The sequence below is a fragment of the Heterocephalus glaber genome, unplaced genomic scaffold, assembly GCF_053883595.1.
Source record: "Heterocephalus glaber isolate CG9 unplaced genomic scaffold, H.glaber_assembly_v1.0 deba00001613, whole genome shotgun sequence".
Taxonomy (NCBI): domain Eukaryota; kingdom Metazoa; phylum Chordata; class Mammalia; order Rodentia; family Bathyergidae; genus Heterocephalus; species Heterocephalus glaber.
This window is the reverse complement of record NW_028258384.1, coordinates 27,322,120-27,341,451: the sequence shown is the minus strand read 5'-3', so window position 1 is coordinate 27,341,451 and position 19,332 is coordinate 27,322,120. Positions and strand designations below refer to the sequence as shown.

At 42.0% G+C, this 19,332-nt stretch overlaps 1 protein-coding gene across 4 annotated transcripts in view; it reads right to left on the bottom strand.

The window, feature by feature from the left end:
• Nucleotides 1-375: 375 nt before the first annotated feature.
• Nucleotides 376-19,332, bottom strand: part of Drp2 (dystrophin related protein 2) — a 39,641-nt gene continuing 20,684 nt past the window's right edge. For 3 of the 4 annotated variants that reach the window (XM_004872576.3, XM_021250467.2, XM_013068430.3), the window contains 14 exons: nucleotides 19,160-19,221; nucleotides 16,218-16,292; nucleotides 14,924-15,125; nucleotides 14,631-14,716; nucleotides 12,526-12,683; nucleotides 12,038-12,204; nucleotides 9,932-10,043; nucleotides 8,958-9,094; nucleotides 8,574-8,639; nucleotides 8,260-8,325; nucleotides 7,260-7,403; nucleotides 4,149-4,386; nucleotides 2,243-2,363; nucleotides 376-1,915 (listed from right to left, as the gene is read on the bottom strand). In XM_004872576.3, the coding sequence (XP_004872633.1) occupies nucleotides 1,791-1,915; nucleotides 2,243-2,363; nucleotides 4,149-4,386; nucleotides 7,260-7,403; nucleotides 8,260-8,325; nucleotides 8,574-8,639; nucleotides 8,958-9,094; nucleotides 9,932-10,043; nucleotides 12,038-12,204; nucleotides 12,526-12,683; nucleotides 14,631-14,716; nucleotides 14,924-15,125; nucleotides 16,218-16,292; nucleotides 19,160-19,221 (1,759 nt within the window). In that variant the 3' untranslated portion in view covers nucleotides 376-1,790. The remainder of the gene's footprint in view (nucleotides 1,916-2,242; nucleotides 2,364-4,148; nucleotides 4,387-7,259; nucleotides 7,404-8,259; nucleotides 8,326-8,573; nucleotides 8,640-8,957; nucleotides 9,095-9,931; nucleotides 10,044-12,037; nucleotides 12,205-12,525; nucleotides 12,684-14,630; nucleotides 14,717-14,923; nucleotides 15,126-16,217; nucleotides 16,293-19,159; nucleotides 19,222-19,332) is intronic. The other variant, XM_021250465.2, reaches the window with a different exon arrangement.

The following is a 19,332-nucleotide window of genomic DNA, read 5'->3' as shown; positions in this document are numbered from 1 at the left end:
TTAGAAACTTGTAGGGGCTAGAGGATGTATTCTGTGGTTTAGTCTAGAAAAGGCTTTTTTGTTTCTTCTTTTCTGCATAGAGTAGGTGGGACTTGGATCTGCTCTATTTTGCCACCTGAACCAGTTTCAGGGTACCCAGGAAAATTCACCCAATGCTCAGATCTCAAGGGAACATGATTTAGAATGAGTGAAGAGAACAGAGTGATTCTTCCAGTTAGATTTCTCTGTGGACACAGACTTTTGTTGCTTTGGTCTTGAGGGCAGCTTACCCCAAACCTCAATGGAGAAAGATCCTAGGGAAGCAACCAGGATGTATCTATCTATCTTTCCAACCAGAGGCTGAGGCTAACAAAGAGCAAGGTAGAACATTCATACTTCAAGAGGTATTATAATTTAATGTATGAGTGAGGCTGGGAGAGCACTGATGTACAGTAGATACGTATATATATAAACTCAGGCAAATGAAGTTGACTGCAGGGCTCTGGTGGGAAAACAAAGTTCTCCTTCGAAAAAAGGAACCTAAGCAGACTCTGACTCTGCTCAAAGTTCCCAAGCCCTCTCATCCAACCTATGCCCCACTATCTACTGTGCACAGTTTCTGGATAAAGGGGTCATGGTATATGTTGTCTAGGAAGTGTTAGTTCAGAGAGCTGGGTTCACCTTCCAGAGTTAGAAATAACAGTTTTCTGCATAGGAAGGCCTCACAGTTGTCTGGGTAGAAAGTGGCCAACTTTCTGATTCATGGTCAGTGGATCCTAGGAAGGTACCACTATTCAAATTGGCCAGTGACAACTGCCTTATCCTCACCTGGAGACACCCAGCCACCTCACCTGATTCCACTTAAGAGATAGAAGGGTCACAGCCTGGAAGGGTGGCAGGCTGTCATACTCCTCCAAGACAGAGAGTGGCTTCCCCTTTCACACTCAAAGAGAGAAAGACTCCCTTGCTGAGCAAGCTGTCACTTCTACCCCAGGTCTGTGAGGACAGATTCAGAAGAGCAAAGGAGGGCTTCAGCTAGATTTCCAGAGTATCTTTGTGCGTCTCATGGGATGCTGAGGCCTTCAGAAAAGAGGAGGGTCAGGGAAAAATACCTAAATCCACAAATATTTCTATAATATTTCCAAATGTAAGGTGGAGGCAGAAACTAGAATGAACGGTTTCCTCCTCAAGGAAGGTCTGCCATGGACTGTGATAGAAGGAACTGAAGACATTCAGAGGAAACAACATGTAGGTAGAATCCAGAGTTAGAACTATGCCTTGGAACTGAAGTAATTAGTACACACCCTGCCCATATTTCTTTAGGGACATTTTGGAAGAGGGTCTCAGGGATACCCTTTTGCCTACCTGAATGGGCTAGGAAGTAGGGATAATCCCTGTAGATTCGTAATACTCCCACCTTGGGGTCATTAGCCTTTTCCCTCTCCATAATTCAGTGAAGAAGGAAAAGGGGCCAGTGGGGACTGCTTAGCTCTGTAAGGCAGTGTCTCTGCCCCTTGTCTGAATAGCCACGTGCTATATGCTTGGACTGTAACCAAAGGGTAAAGTAAGGGACTGGTCTCAAACTTGAGGGTTAAAGGGCACATTTCTAGAGTCAGAGGAATCATTCCTACTTTTCCCCTGATCCCACTCCCTCACATGCCACCAGATCCTTGTTGCTACCTGGAGCCCAAATAACTCTGGTTAAGGAATGTGGGGCCAGTGGGGACTGGAAAGGTTAGGTGAAGGCTGAGGGAAGTCTTTGACCAGAATCAGGAGAGGACTATGGATTATGGAACAGGGATCTGGCTCCATCAAGAAGCCAGTAGGGTGTTGGCAGTCACATCAGAGCTTCGCACACCGGGGAATGCATGGCGGAGCTTCTCCATGATGTCCTCCAAGCACAAGCTGACATCCTGGCTCTTTGATGCCACATCATCTGAGTTGGAAAAGAGAGATTTGGGAAGGTAACTTGAGACTCCTTTGTATGAAGCCTCAAAGCCAGGGTAGGATGCTGCCAATTGAAGGGCAGACCCAGAGCCTTATGTCTTCCCATTTCAGTGACTACTATGTGTCAATGACTGTATAATAAACACTTGTAGAAGAAATGTATGAATTAATGAGTCAATAAGCCAGTTACCTTTGACCCCTCTAAGCATAAAGCTATGAGGAGAAACCAGTCCCAGCCATAGCAGAACCTTGGGTAGAAAATCTGGGGCAGGACAAAGCCATGGAGAAAAAGGCTAGGAGGGGCCAGGGAACTCACCTGCAGCCTCAGTGTCTGGAGTTGTCTGTCCCTTCTCCTGGGGGTGACTGCTTTCTGACTGCTGTGGAGAGGAAGCTAGGGATGAGCCTGCAGATCCACTGCCATCTGATTCCGTGGGTGGCTAGCAAGAGATAAGGCATAAGCAGCTTTGCCTTCCAAACCTTACTTTGGCAGACTCCTGAGTTTAGCAGGGACCTTAAAGATCTCATGCCCCTCCCTTTGACTTTGGAGTTTAAAATGCTTTTGGTAGCTGGGTGTGGTGGTGCATGCCTATAATCCAGCACTTGAGAAACTGCAGCAAGAAGATTGCCTTGAGTTTGAGGCCAGCCTGGGCTACATAGTAAGTTCAAGGCCAACCTTAACTGCATAGCAAGACCCTGTCTCAAAAAGAAAGAAAGAACGAAAGGAAGAAAGAAAGAAAGAAAGAAAGAAAGAAAATAATAAACTAAAAAAAATGCTATTGGTAGTGCCCCAAGTAGTGGCTTTCCTTTTAGGAAACTTCTTAGAATATTCAGTTATCAATTAACTTCTTCCTTCAGCAACATGCACCAATGGCTTCTAGTTATTATAAGGGCGGCCATGTACCTAAAGGTCTCTTGCTATCATCTCAGCTATAATTAAGCTATTTAGAACCCATTTTTCTCTGGAAATGTGGAGTTCACACCTGATCTTTGGTTCATGCTATAATAACATATGTTAGAAACCCCCAGGAATTCATTTACAGACTGTTCCTTGTGTAGGTGCAGAGGAACATAGAAAAAACACAGAACAAAACACGGATGACTTAACATTGTAAAATCATCACATGCTTATCTGTGGCTGACAATTGTAATACTTATCTGTGGCTGACAATTGTAAAATCATCACATGCTTATCTGTGTACCATGTACTTGAAAAAATGCACCCTACTGTAACCTTATGAAAGTGCTACTCACATTTACTAATGCTGACCTTGTCCCCTTCCCAGAAACAAAGGCTAAGACTCTAATTGGCCTAGATCACCAATCAGTGAAACAGTTATTTTTAGAAACCAGCTTATTCCTATAAGTATGAAGTACATCTCATACTCACTGGGGCCTCCCTAAGAGGCCCACTCCTTTATTCTTCACTGAAGTGACGATAAGGACTCAAAGAGGGTGAAGGGTCACTCAGAGACCCCCTGCTGGAGGTAACACTTGGAGGATCTGGGGAACAGGTGTGGGGGAAGGGGGTGCTATTGCCTGTTACATATAATGACAATATTAGGCAACATCTATGAGGAGTACACTATATTCCTAGTATCGTGCTAAGTTTTGTAAATGCATAATCTCATTATGATGTTGTTATTGTTATCATCCCTGTTTTATAGGTGAGGGAACCAGGGTTTAATGAAGTTAAGTAACTTTCTAACATCCCACAGTCACTATCTGGCAGAGTCATATTCAAATGCAGAGCTACACTACCTGCTAGAGATGAAAGGGGCAAAAAGTATCAAGAGAACTCTTTTTTGCAAAAATCTTTCTCTTGCCAAACATGTGTACACTTGGTTCTTTTGTGCAAATGTCATATTGGCAAAATCAACCTCTTAGATGATTTTTGAAGTTTGTTCTTTCACTACCATATTCTAATGGATTGTAAAGAAGTAAGCCCTCAGAAGTTCTCCCTTTGACCCAGCTGCTAAGTAGCTTGAGAGTGACACACAAAAACATCCTGGAAGCCAAGTGGAAGACAACTGGCCAAGGATGTGCCCGAACCAGCCTCTTCCTTCCCCTGACCTCCCCAACTGCCAGCCCGTTTCCCTTCAGGAAGTCACTTGATAGCCACAACCAAGGAACTCTTTCCTTCCTCCTCTTTGTTGCACACTCCCAACTCCCCACCTCCTCCTCCTGTGCTCAGGGCCACCTGGATTCACTGTATGCAGCCTCACCTGTAGCAGCAGCTCCCTCAAGCGCTGCAGCTGGGACTCTAGTTGTTTGTTGTGGTCTTCAAGGATCTGCATGCGCATCTCCAGGCGGCTCTTGTGCTGTCGGAGGATCCTGGCTTCAGCCAGAAGCTCCTCATTGTGGTGGTCCAGTGTGGCCTCAGTGGAGCCCTCAGCCAGGGTGGGTGCCTCAGCTGCCTCCTCATGCTGCCATTTCAGGCGCCTCAGCTCTGCCTGGAGAATTCTGCCAAGAACAAAGAAGCCAAAACCTATGGCTCTATCAGAGTACTGACTGTTCAGATCCCAAAAGTCCTCTCATACCCAGGTGTAAGCAATCGTGGGGCTTTCCCAGCCCACCCAGTCCCAGCCATGCTCTTGCTTGAATAGCCATATCCACTTCCTTTCCATCACATATATCATTTACTCTGCCTTCCAGGAAGGCAGAAACCTCAGAGCAGAGAGCTGACATTTCACATAAGAAGTGTTTCAAGGCTTTGATGGGCTGCTTCAGGGATTAATTCTGATCTTCAAAAAAGGCAGAAACATAGTCTGCAAATAAAAGAGGTATTAGAGCCACTGATGCATCTACTCCACTTTCAGATTTTTAGATTCCAGGAGAAGACATGACATAAACAAAAGATTACCCATCTTACCACTTTTCTCCACAGTCCTCTTATGTAGCCCACTTTGAATGCCCATGTTGGTCATGAAGGAAACAGATTCCAAAGAGATAGTCTATTTTGGGGGACATCGTTATTTTGGTTTTTGTTTTTCTTTTTTAGCAATGAAATAGAATCACTCTCTGCCCAACATTTCCTATGGCCTGTCCCTTGCTGCTCTAATTCAGTATTTCTCAAACTGTTTTTTGTGAGAAATCAGGTTTTTTTCTTCAATCCATTGTGGAACAATATGTAGTCCTAACATGCATGACTAGTCCACAGCTCACATGACCCATGTTCTGCCTGGTCTCTAGCCTATTCAATGAGATAACTTCACTAATTATGTGTTTGACTGTCATGGTAATGTCAAATTGCTAGAAAAGTTTCTACTTTCTATTTCTGAATTTATCATTCCTGGAATTTGACATTTTGCAGACTGACCCTTGTCTGTACTCCATTCTGAGGAGCACTCTTCTAAAGATGTGCCACTCCTTTTGTGGTCTATAGCATCCCCCGGAAGCTGGTTAGAAATGCAGAAACTAGGGCTGGGGATTTAGCTCAGTGGTGCTGCCACCTGCCTCACAAGTACAAGGTCCTGAGTTATATAACCAGTGCCAAAAAAAAAAAAAAAGAAAGAAAGAAAGAAAAGAAATGCAGAAACTTAGAGAAACTTAGTTCTCCAGAATGGGATTTGAGGGAGCTAACACCCCAATCTCTAAGGCTGTTAGCTCTTTCTTGGTGGCCATATTTTCAGTTGGTACCTAAAATGTGGGTTCCAGGCTCCTGACTCAAAATAGCAGAAACCTACAATCTCCTTGGCTGTTTACAAACTCCTGCACAAATCTTGATTGCTTTGTCCTGTTCTCTTTAGAGATCATACTTCCCATGTCTTAGTCTGTTTGGATTGCTATAAAAAAATATCACAGACTAGGTAGCTTATAAACAACAGAAATTCATTCCCCACAGTTCTGGAGTCTGGAAAGTTCAAGAACATGATTTGGGCAGATACAGTGAGGTCCTAGCTTCCTGGTTCATAAATGGTGCCCTGTAGCTTTGTCATCGCATGGTGGAAGGAAACAGCCTCCCTTGGGTTATTTTATAAGGTCATTAATCTTACTAGTCATCTACCAGATGGCTACACTTCTTCAGGGGTTAGGATTTAAACATGTGAATTTAGGGGGACACAAACATTCAGACCATAGCATCCTAATTCGTTGGACTCAGTTTCCAGTCATCCATTTGTTCATTATTCATTTGATAACTATTTACTGAGACATTACCCCATACAATGTCCAATTTAAACCTACCTAATGGTTGAGGAAGATTATAAAAAACTTTATTGTTACATCTATGGTAAGTTCTATGAAGGAGAAGCACAGAAGTTATCAGAATAATGAATAGGAAATGTCTTAGGAATCATTAAAGACTTCTAAAAAACTGCTTACTGGAGTAGAATTTGCTCAGCCAAAAGGGAAAAAACATTCTAAGTGAAGAAAACAGTAAGGCAAAGACCCTGAGGCAAGAGGTGAAGAAAACAGCACAAACTAATTTGGCCAGAAGGCAGAGAGTAAGATCAAAGGGAAAAGATACAGGTGAAATAAATAGGAGCCAGAACCCAAGCCATGGAGCCACATTAAGAATTTGTATCTTCTTTCTTGGGTGCAGAATATACAGCCCAAATTTTGGACCCAGTGGGAATTTTCCCCTTGATGTTTTGATTCTATAATTATGAATGTTTTATAATTCCAATTATATAAAATTAATAAATTTTCATCTAAACAGCAAAAAATGCAGAAATTTAGTCCCCACCAAGATCTATGAATCAGAACTTGTATTTTATCCAGCTCAAGTGACTTATGTACACTAATAATGTTTTAGATGTGCTACTCCAAGAGGTAAGGCTTACTCTCTTAAAGTGGCTTGGATCTTCTTCAGACCCCTACTGCCACCTCTATTTTATGAAGAGTAATACCATTCCTGTAATTGTCACATTCTCTCTTCCAGTACACAAATGCTCTTTGTAGTATCGTCATCTCTGAAATACTTTCACTAGGTGATAGTTATCTCTTTCTATATCTAGCACGGAAAATTCTTTGAGAGCAGGGCCATGTCATACTTTCTTCTGTATTCTCTGTGTTTGCATTCTCTCTGCCTTCATGTAGAAGGTAGTGGGGAAAATTGGGTGACATTTAAAAAATTCAAATAATTATTACAAGAGCTAGCATTTATTGAAGCCTTACTCTAAGCCAGGCACTGGGTAAACCATTATATGTCTGATCTCATTTGGTCTTCACAAGTGACCATAAGAAGCTGGTGTAATTATCATCATATCCATTTTACAGATTAGGAAATGGAGGACCACAAAAGGTCACACAGCTAAGACATGAAAGTGCCAGTACTTAAATTCAAGCTGTCTGCCTCTAGAACCCAAACAAATTTGTACCATGGCCACACCCACCGGTTCTCATCTTCTAAGTGAGCCAGTATCTTCTCCAGCTCTCCCTTGCTTTCTGTGGCCATGCTGCATGGAACCTGCTGTCCAAAGGCGGGTTCCCGGTCTGTGATGGGGCTGGAGTGCCGCAACAGGTACTGGTCCTCATCTCTGCATGGGGGTGGGGACAGGAAAGGAGGTGACCAGGGGTTGAATATAGCAACAGCTCAGGACATGAGTTCTCAGCTTCCAGCTCAGACCCCAGGAGATGCATGATGGAAGATTCACTTTTAAATCAGAGAGGGAAAAGCCACATGTTTAGCCTTGAGTGGGATGGAAATATTCAAAGGTGGAAACAGCTGTGGTGCAGGTATTGAGAATATTTTCAGGATTCTGGGGCTTCTGAGTTCTACTTGTAGCTACCTATGATATCATGAGAAAATCACTTCTTTTTCTTTGCTATTTCTCCCCTCTACCTCCCTTTGCTTCCTCACCTCCCAGAGGAATCTGAGTTTCAGTCAGGATCAGATGGAATCCATGTAGCTAGCTGTGCCTAGGCTGTCTGAGCAGGCCAGGGACCTCCCTAGAGTTTCAGGGTCCCTTCCCTGGGCTACAGGACTAGGGAATTCCTTTGACTATGCTTTGGTCAAGTCCCTGATGTCTTCCAGTTGGTGTGGCACTAGATGAGGTTTTGGTATCTTGAGCATAAGACAATAGCTTCTTTCTGCAGCTTCAGATGAGGGTATGTTCTTCTTCTCACATAGTTGGGCACAGAAAGATGGGATTGCACAACAGGAAGGGAGCTGGGCAGATGGCAGAGAGGTAGCATGTCATTCATTCCCCCAGTCAGTTGACAAAAGGAAAGATTGCTTCTCTTACTGTGTCCAGGAAGCAGCTTTTCTTCCTTAGAGAGTCAAGGGCCCTAACAACTGTACTTCCATTCCTTTGTGGAACCCTTCCCAAAGATTGGTAGAGGGATCCCCAAAACAGAGCTGTTTCTGGAAAATGAGCAGCTTTTGAAACTCACATGCTGTCATCTGGGGACAGGCTGTCATTAAAGAAGGAGCAATTCTGACTTTCCATCTCAGCAAGCCTAGGAAGAAAGAGCAGGAACAGGAAGGAAAACAGAATATGAGATCTGTTTTCATCTCAAACACCCTAATCCCATAAGAGGCTCATTGGATTTGAGGGATACCCCAACCACTTCTAAGTATTAGGATTTATTGGCTGCTCCACATCCCACTGTGAACATCCCCTGGCCCTAACTCAATTTTCCTTGTCCCAACTGAAAAACCCTTTCCCTTGGACTTTCTATACCTTCCCCCCAAAACCTTCTGGTACCTGCTGGCAAAATGCTCAATTCGAGAGTGTGTATCAGCATGTGGCAACATTGGGGAAGAAGCCGGTCTGGAAGAAAGCAAAGAGTCAGAATACCAAAGACTAGGCAAAATCAGTTCTACAGTCTGTTTCCTAACCACCCTACCTCACCCCATCCTACCACCCACATTATGGAGATGGGCAAGAGCTAAGTGGGTACAGAATATAGAGACTAGATTTGAATCTATTTCCCCAGGCACAATCTGGGTCAGGCCCAAGCTGAACTATTCTGTTACTGGTGGGATTTACCCTAAAATACCCTTAGCCCACTTGGGACTCAGCTCATTCACAGCACAGACACAGGCTAAGTGAGGCTGCCCACAGCCACTGCTCAACTACTGTACTCACGTCTCATTGTAGTCAGCCTCTAGCACTGATTGCACAGGCAGATAACCTCGCTGAGGGTGTTTGCTGAAATAATGCTTTGAGCGGAATTTGTTCTTTAAGGTTGTAGCAAAGTCCCTCATGTTCTCACTGGATGTAGTCTGGAGGGAGACAGGGCAGAGAGACTTACCCTAGTGGCTTCCAGATACTCTGAGAAGTTGTGGCTGCTCCCTTTGAGCAAAGAGTGTGACTAGTACTCTATTTTTATTTATGCTTGTCACACCCTGCTTCTAGAAAAAGGTCTAAAATTGGATACAGAATTTGAAGAGATGACAGCTTGGAAAGATGGACTGTAGAAAAACAGATTGAAAGATGAGGGGTAGGGTAAGGGAGAGAGTGGTAGGGGATGAGTAGAGCAGGGCATATGTTTGGGCTCTAGAAGAATCTATGTGGACAGAAAGAGATAAAGACATTTAGACTTTTAGGAAGCAGGGTCAGCTCAGGAAACTACACATGGAGTGGTGGGTCTCAAATAGAGCTTAGGAGCAATTCTGTGCCTTGAGTTCAGGGATACTGAGCAATCTAGACTCACATGGCTGTGAAAGGCACAGTTACTAATGAAAACCAAGTGAAGTTTGTGGGCCTAGGTAAAAACCTATCCCCCTCCCCCGAGGGACTGAGTACTTACTGTGAGCACATATTTTTGTATTAACTAGAAGGGGCAGAAAGAGCCCTACTCTCTCTTTCCGAAGACTTTTCTCTGAAGAGAAAAGTGAGTGTCCTTTAAAAGGTTGAGACTATCCTGGGCCAACTGTGACCCTAGTGAAGGAGAAGTTTCAATGGAAGAATAGAGAGGCCTGAATGCCCCATATGGCAGAATCACCAGGACTGTTTGTGAATGCTCCTCACAGGAGAACAGAACACAGTGAACCAACGCTGGGTGAAGCCCAGTGCCTGAGAGCTGCTTATCCCTCCCGAAAGGCCCAGAGGTTCCATACCTGGGTGTAATACTCCATGATGGGGTAGTGCAGCTTATTGCCCTTGCTGGCCCTGCCTGTTAAGAAGCAGGTCTGGCAGATATCCACGTTAAATTGTTTCAGACTCCGGTACCTTTGGGAGATGGGACATGGTGAGAAAGATAATCTAATATGCCACACTGACCACACCCATTTCCCTAACATGCAAATATATACAGATATAAGAAGGAGGGGTGGGGCATGGAGTCATATCATGCTCAATCTCCTATACATAGCAGTGGCTGAGTCCTCAACAGATGAATAGCCTTGTTCTAGAGACCATAAATCTCCATGAAATCACCAAGCCCAGAGTTCCAGGAAGTGTGAGAAACAGCATTGTCTCACTACTTTTTTTTTGGTACTGGGAATGAACTCAGGACCTTTCGCTTGTGGTGCTTGTGAGACAAGAGCAGTGCCACTGAGCTAAATCCCCGGCCTACTACCTTTTTTTTAAAAGGAGGTTTAGACTGGGCATGGTGGCACATACATGAAAACCCAGCTATTCAAGGCTGAAGCAGGAGGATGGCAAGTTCAAGGTCAGCCTATACAACTTAATGAGACCCTGCTTCAAAAAGGGCTTGGGATGTAGCTCATTGGTAGAGTGCTTCCATAGCATATCTAAGACCTTGAGTTCAATCTCCAGCATCACAATAAAGGGGGTGGGTTTGGTGGGGTAGTAGGGTTAAAGATCTCATTGTATCAATAACTTTCTAAATAAGTAAGACCCAATAGGGTTCATGCTCCCAGGAGAAGTTACATTTCCAATACAAAGGAGGTTTATTCTACTAGCTGTGGTAAAGTTGGCTAAAAGTTATTTCCAAAGGTTATTATAACAACAAGTATTATTACAGAATATAGAATAGCTTTTCAGATCTACTTCTAAAACCTGACCAATCTGCCCAGACCTAGTAGTATAGAAGAGTGAAATTTCTAGACTTAGAGGAGTCAGATATTACAATATTTAGTGCTAGATTTAGCACTACTTAGCTGTGTGAACTCGGGCAAGTCACATTCCACTTCTGGGCTTCATTTGCTCATCTTATACAAAGCAGGGTGTTTGCAGGGACAGTTGTATGGTGGTGCTCTTAAAAGTTATAAAATTGAACATTTTATAATGAAAGCCAAATTTATGATGAAAGCTAAAATCTACCTTTGTGGAGGAATGAGGGGAATGTAATCAGGGAGACTTCAAATGTATTGTAATAATGTTTTATTTCTTAAGCCTGGTTGAGGGTATATACTGCAGTATGCTGCAGCCAGTTCCTACCAGCTCACAAGAGCTGGCTATTAAACTTTTAAGGTTTTTCCAAGCCAATTGTTAAACACAACCATTATTTTCAAATTTAGTTATAAAAGCTTACAATTAAATAAATGATAAATAAATGTAATATTCAAATCTCATCACTTCCTACTTACTATTATCTATGTTCTTGAGGCTATTAACATCTACTGTACAAGTTGAGTATCCTTTATCTAAAATGCTTGAGGCCAGAAGTTTTTCAGATTTTGGAATATTTGCACAGACTTTGCAGGTTAGGCATCTCTAATTCAGAAATTCAAAATGCATTTTGGAGCATTTCAGATTTCAGATGTTTGGATTAGGGATAATCAACCTATATGAGCATGGTGGAAATACTATAAATGTGTGACTGACTGTGGATCTCTTCCTCACTTGACTCAGGAACCTCCTATACATAACCAGGTATCAGGCAGGGTGGAAGTAATATATCACAGAAGCAAATGCTACAAATCAGGTTTCCTTTTATCTTTCTAGGGAATTAATTGTGAAACATCTGCTGGCAAACCATTTGATAAACAGGTATTCTTATAGTATTCACTTTCCTTTTTTTGTTAGGTCTGTATACTTCATACTACAATGAAAACAAAATAAAATATTTCATCATTTCCAAGTCTTCAAAGAGTTAAACATTCTGCAATAGAAAGAATTACAACAGTGTATAATAATACATAATAGATTTGCTGTAAATATATTGTAATTATGTAATGCACTGTTTTGTAGTATCCGATTTGTATGACCCATGACATATTTCTGATGATTATCATCCAAGCAGGTATTGTTTTCCCTACCTGAACCCCTTGATAGGGCATTGCCTACAGATAGAGCACTTGGTCTGATGCTTTACTTGCTCAGCAATGGTGACCCGATGTAGAACAGCCAGCCACACCATAGACTGGGGTTCCAAGTTGACCCACTCCAGGAACTGGGAAGCTTCAATGACTGGCTTCCCAGTGCTCTAGGGAAATAAGAAGTCCAGTGGAAATGAATGAAGCTCAAAGTATCTCCTCTCTAGAGTGGTAGCTCTCAGAAAAGCAGGGAAACCAGCAGGGCCTGGATTGGTCTGTTCTCCAGAGGTGTCCACCTTCTGCCCTGTTGTAGTTGAGCTGGCACTTTCCCTAATAGGACTCTAATCCTAAGACCCAGTCAACCCTTTGTCCTGTTGTCCCATCCCTACAAACTCTCTTACATGTGAGTACTTCACATCAAAAGCTTGGTCTTTCTTCTGTTCCTCCCACCCTTCCTCCCCTCTCACTTCCCTCTGGAGTTTCATACTCACAAAACGGAAGCAACTACGGACACTAGGCTCCACATTGCTGCCCCCGAAGGCTGCCACTTCACCCAGCTGACGGGGCACCTGAATGGCTTCATGAAGCAGGACACTGAGATGGCGTTGGTCACACTGGCTGCCTGAGTTGGCCACTTGGCTGAAGAGGTCTGCTGGCCCCACCATCAAGAATGGCCAATCCCAATGCAGGAAAAAGTAGAAAAGGAAGAGAGGGAAAGAATACATGGACAGAGCACATGGACTTTGTGTGTGTGTGTGTATGAGACAAGATCTTGATATGCAGTTCATCCTGGCCTTGAACTCATTATGCTGCCCAGGTTGGCCTCAAACTCACGCCAATCCTCCTGCCTCAGCCTCCCACTTGCTGGGACTATGGAGGTGCACCACCATGCCCGGCTCGTATGGATTTTTGAAACTGGAATGCCTAGAGGTTCATTCCTGAGCTTTTAGAAGTCCAGGAGTTTTAAAAAGAGCATTCCCTGAGTTCAGAGAGAAAAAGTGAGAGAGACACAAGAAGAAAACTTCAGAAATGTAGGGAGGGAGAGAGGGAGTGAGGGAGAGAGGAAGAGAGGAAGAATTAAAAGCACTGCTAGACACAGATATGTATGACACCATTGGAAAAACAGATTCCTCAAGAAGCACGATGAGAGCTGTGGGCTCAGGGGCACCTGTGTCACCATCAGGGTCCATCCCTCTCCTGTTCATGTAGCTGATATAATTTGATACTTCAGTAATCTCTCAGTTGTCCATACAAATGGAAGGAAGCCTTGGTATGGACAATTCAAAAAGAGGAGCTAATTATCTAAAAATGGCCTCTAAGTGCTTGTGGAGTATACTGTGGTACTTACAGATTAATACGGACTTTTATTGGTCCTTCTAGGACCTCCTTCTTCCCAGGCCAACCTTAGAAAACCTCTTCCAGAGGTTACTGTCTATTTGCTTCACACTTTACCTAAGGCCCAGAAGATACACAGAAGCAAAAGCCAAAAGGCCTGAATTCAAGTTCTAGATCCATGGCTGACTAGCTGTAGAATCTCGAGTAAGTTATGAACCTCTCTGTGCTGCAGTTTCCTTAATTAAAAATTGAGGATAAATAATCACTGAACATCCCATCTCAAGGGAAAGTTAGGCAAAATAATATAGCCATAAACATGCTTAGAAATGTCCTTTCCCTGTAAAGTTTTCTCAGACCACTGGCATATGTCTTCTGTGATCTGATATAGCACATATCCTTTGCCATTTGGATTATTTTTGTTAGTGCCATTTATTTACTTTTGTTTCTTTGTTTTGCAGGACTGAGAATTGAACCCAAAGCCTTCATACTGAACTACATTTTTTTCCATGTTGAGACAGGGTCTCACTAAATCACTAAGTTGTCCAGGCTAGCCTCCAACTTGTGATCCTCTTGCCCCAGCCTTCCAGAGTGCTGGGGTTACAGGCATGCACCGCCACACCCAGTTTATTAGTACTTTTTAAAAAAATGATTTTTGTGCTTCTGTCTCCTCCTCTAGACTACACATTTTGAAGAAAGTATCAGATCTAATTTAACCTAGTATTCACGACATTTTGTAGAGAGGTCAACACACATTAGAACTCAGCAAAAGAAAAAGTTCAAAATGTTGAACACAAGATGGAATAGAGAGGGAAAAACGATATAAACCAGAAAGGTAAAATCTAAGAAGTACATATTGTCCATCTCCAAGAGAATATATTATTATACCTCATCTATGTAATGACACAAGGAGTCTCCAGGAAAATGTGTGACTTGACTTCAGCTTCAGATTGGGAGAGGGCTATGCCTGGCAGGACATGGGGACTAGAACTAGACACTCAAGGCGCTGGATACTCGAGGATGTCAGTGCAGATCACAAGTACTTATATCAGATTAGAAATCCAAAGGCATGGAAGAGGGAATAATAACAAGCCTCAGGCGCATATTCTTCACAGTAGCCTGGACCAGGATGCATCACAAAGTGGTCTGAATAGCCCTCTTCTGAGTAATGAGACCTAACTTCTGCTTGTCTTATACCCTTCTTTCTCCCTGCAGCACCTCTCCCTCCACCCAACACCACTCCAGACTTTGGAGTTGTACTCACACTGAAGTTTTTCTTTCACTTCTGTGCCACAGAGGCATGCAATGCCGGTCTTAAAGGACAATGCCCGCATCTTTCCGCTGCGACCACTAGGTTTAAAAGAACAGACTGAGAACATGAATATATATATATAAAGGATTAACAATAACACCTTGGCAGCCATTTTCCTCACCAAGTTAACCCCAGCAGAGTTCTGGCCAACTATGCCCACGGTGAGAGCAACCCTTTCCTACTATGCCCATTGGAGATGTGCCATTAAATTGATCCCAGAGGCTTCCAGGACTGAAAGACCTTACCTGTCAAAAACATTGAGAAGCCAGTTGAGGGTCATGTCTACACATAGTGGCACGTTGACCAGGATGCCTCTTTCCTCCTCTAGCCGTTCGTATAAGGCAGTCAGGCAATGAATGACCTCTACCACGTCCATCACATGCTCACTGGCCTGCAGATCATGCTCATTGAAGATCTCTAGGGCTGTAGTTAAAGTTACTAGATCCACTGGAAAGGAATGGAAAGAGACAAAAAAATATAGCCCAAAGTAGAACCTCAGGGATTAGAGGAGATAAAGCCACCAGCAGCCCAAAATTTACAAGTAGGAAGCAAGCATCTCAATTGTTTGCAAGTATGAAACAAGCTTGTTCTTTACCAAGACACTCATTCCAAGCAGGGGAAGGCAGCAAAAAACTTCCCTTAATTAACCCAACATATTTCCATACTCAACACTGTTTGACAATAGTTTTGAGAAGATGGTGAGATGAGAATAAACTCACCTCCTTTTTGTATTGATTCCTGAGATCATATGCCATTTTAAGTTTCTCTGTCTTTACACGGGTTTTAACTGTAAATAGATTTCTCCATGAATCTTGTTGTGAGAACCTGGATACTGACTGTGAATCCCCAGGTATAGTTGGGTAAATATGACATACACCAGGAAGTTTGTTTTTCAATTCAGAGGATTGAACCTAGGAGTGCTCTACCACTGAGCTACATCCCCAGACCATTGTATTTTTTATTCTGAAATGGGATCTTGTTAAGTTGCCCAGGCTGGCCTGGAACTTGCCATCCTTTTGCCTTAGCCTGCTGAACAGCTGGGATTACAGGACTGTGGCACTGTGCCAGGCAGTAGGACATTTTAATTACTATCAAAGCTGAACTGGCCTAACCAGACACACCTGGCTCAGGAAGTCTGAATAAATAGTAACCCTGAGAGAGGCCATAAGGCACAATATATCTGCAGCTATCCTAAGCCCCAACCACTGACATTTGCTTCAATAGTTCTGTTGCTGCATCAAACCATGGGCTGGGATACTTTCTGTTACAAAGCAGTTGCTTTATTATCCACATTGGGGCAGGTGAGAAGGGTCAAGTAGTTGGATGACTGTAGGGTTAATTTGGAAACAAGTCTGGGGCTTGAAATCACTGGAAGGACTCTGCAAAGGGAAAGTCTCCAGAATGTTCCAGCCTTTGGAGAGATCCCACCAAACCATTCAACAACCCTGGCCAAAATGGGATGAAAGTGAGAAACTGAAAATTGATGAAGAACAGAAGAATGGGGATGAAAGCCTTAGGGAAGTGTGACAGGAGACATACAGCGCAGGGCCTTCTGGACTCTTCGGAGCTTCATGGCAGTGCGATAAGCTGAGAACTTAATGTTGTTCAGATCAGCTGCAAAGAATAGAAAGAGACATATTTAGATTAGGGAAATGTAATTTTTTAAAAAATTTATTTTATTGGGACATTTTAAGTATACAATATAATGACATTTATCATTGGAAATTTGCACCTTTTGATAATCTAGGGAAATGTAAATTAAAACCACAATAAGAGAAGAATTTAAACCCATCAGACTGGAAAAATATAGAGGTCTGACAATAGCAAGTGCCAACAAAGATGCATATGAATGAGAACTGCTAGTAGAGGTATGAACTGATACAATCACTTTGGAAAACAACTTGGTATTACCTAGTAAATTAGAATACTCATGTGTCCTACCACTTAGCCAGCTCTCTGTCTTACAGTAATGATTTCCAAACATTTTTGGACCCAAACTCATAGTAAGAAATTCTTTTTATATCACAACCCAGAATATATAAACACATGTGCATGTATAAATAACGAACATTTCAAAAAGCAATTCCTTACTAGATTTTAGAATATGGTTTTTTTTTTTTTTTGGTATCGGGGATCCAACTCGGGTCCTTGGGCTTGCGCAGCAGGCGGCGAAACAACTGAGCTAAATCCCCGGCCCCTTTACTGGATTTTAAAATACAAAACATAAAATTAATATAAAATCTGACTCCTGCTAAATATCTGTTGCATATTAGTATTTTCTACTCTGTTTCAGTTTTTTAAAATGCTTGTCAAACACACTGAAATGATGTTATCTGCAGACTGGAAAACATGCTCTGGAGAAAGCCTTGGACGAATGCACCAGAAAAAATGTACAAGAAATCCTTAATAGCACTGCACTTTTTATCTTCAAACTAGAAACTCATATGTCCATCAACAGTAGAACAGATAAGGAGGGGGGAAGAGAGGTATAAAGGCAGATAATGGTGGGATGAGTATGATCAATTATATTAATGCATATATAAATTATATGCATTGAAACCCCCCAAAATGTGAAACTAGCAGGGAGGATGGAGCAAGGAGGGTAAAGAGGAGGAATGATTGAAGTATGTTGCGTGCGTGTACTAACCTGCCAAAATGAAACCCATTAAACTGTATAACAAATGTGCACTAATAAAAATGTGGAAAAAAACAGTGGAACAGATAAAGTGCTATATACAATGGAATATCTACAGCAGTGAGAAAACAAATGAATTACAGTCACATGCATCAGCATGGATAAAATTTGCAACATGATGAGTTTCTCTCAGTGGGCAAAGATAAGGCACAAAAGTGCCACAGTCACTGCAGCCTGGAAAAAGCTTCACATCTACAAGTATAATTCCCTAATATGATGTAAAATAGCCCATGAGTAATATAGAGTCCAGTTGAGGAAAGTGAAGACAGAAAGGAAGGAAGATTTTTGGAGAAAGGGCAAGGCAGGCACTTCTATGTCATCTGCTTATTAACTAAGTTTCCCTTCTATTCTTTGTTAAAAATCATTTTGTTGAGGTATGACTGACATACAAAAAGCTGTACTGATTTAATATATACAACCCAATGAGTTTGGAAATAAGCATATACTGTAAAACCACCACCATGATCTATGTCATAAACCTATCTATCACTTCTAAATCTCCTCCTGCCGCCTTATTTACAATCCGGATCATTTGTGTATATGGTAAGAACGTTTAACATAAGATCTACCCTCTTAGCGAACTTTTAAGTATAAAAATAGTGCTGTTAAGCATAGACCCTATGCCATACCATAGATAAATAGGACTTATTCATTTTGCTTAATTAAAACTTTGTGGCCTTTGACCAACATCTGTCCATTATCTCCTTCCTGTAGCCCCTGATAACCACCATTCCATTTTATGATCTACATGAATTTGGCTGTTTTAGATTCCTTATATAAGTGAGATCATACAGTGTTTTTCTTTTGATGCCTAGCTTATTTTACTTGGCATAATGTCCTTTAGGTTCATACATATTAAAACAAACAGCAGTATTACCTGCCTTTTAAAGCTAAATACTATTCAACTGTATAGATATAATATATTTTCTTCATTCATCTGTTGATGGAAAATACAGGACAAAGGCCGCTATATACATCCCTACTCTATACTCCCCACATTCTTTTTTATTAGTGTATGTTTTATTAGTACATGTTTGCAGTACACAATGATTACATTCACTGTAGGAAATTGGTACATGTACATAACACATTTCAATTCTATTTTTCCCCCTTTTCTCTACCCCTCTTTTGTTTTTCTAGCATCAGATTCGTTTATTTATCTTGTAAGACCTTATAAAATTAATTATCATATATAGAGATTAAACAAGACTAACAGGCCAAAGAAAATATAGAAGATATAAATATGTAAGATAATTGTACTAAGTCAATTTTAGATACCTTGTCTGCATTGGATTACAATACCTCTCTCTGTCTCACTCTCCTTATTATCTGTCTTTTGTTTTGTATGTTATATATATTGAGTTTTTCATATAAGAGAAACCATGCGATATTTAAGCTTGTGTGTCTGAGTTGCTTCACTTAACATTATGGTCTCAAGGTGCATGCATCTTGCTACAAATGACTCAAATTTATCCTTCTTTTGGCAGAGTAGTACTACATTGTGTATAAATACCACATTTTCTTTATCCATGCATCTGTTGATAAACCTATAGGCTGTTTCCAAGATTTTTAGCTATTATGAATTGTGCTGCTATAAACAGAGGTATGCATGTATCACTGTAATACGATGTTTTTAACTCTTTTGGGAAGACACTTAGAAGGGGAATGGCTGGGTCAAATGGAATTTCTATTTTTTGTTTTTTTGAGAAATCTCTACACTGATTTCTGCAGTTGTATCAGTTTCACAGTCCCACCAACGATGCAGAAGGGAACCCCACATTCTTACCTAGGGTTTGGTATAACTCAGTCATCTTGGGATGGTCCCAGCATGTGGTCTGCGCCTGGTGGCTACAAACAAAAGCATCACTAGCACCAGTACCCACACTCTGCCACACTTCCCCCACCTCACATGTGCACACTACCCAGTGATAGGTTGGGTGCAAAAAGTTGCAGGGTGCA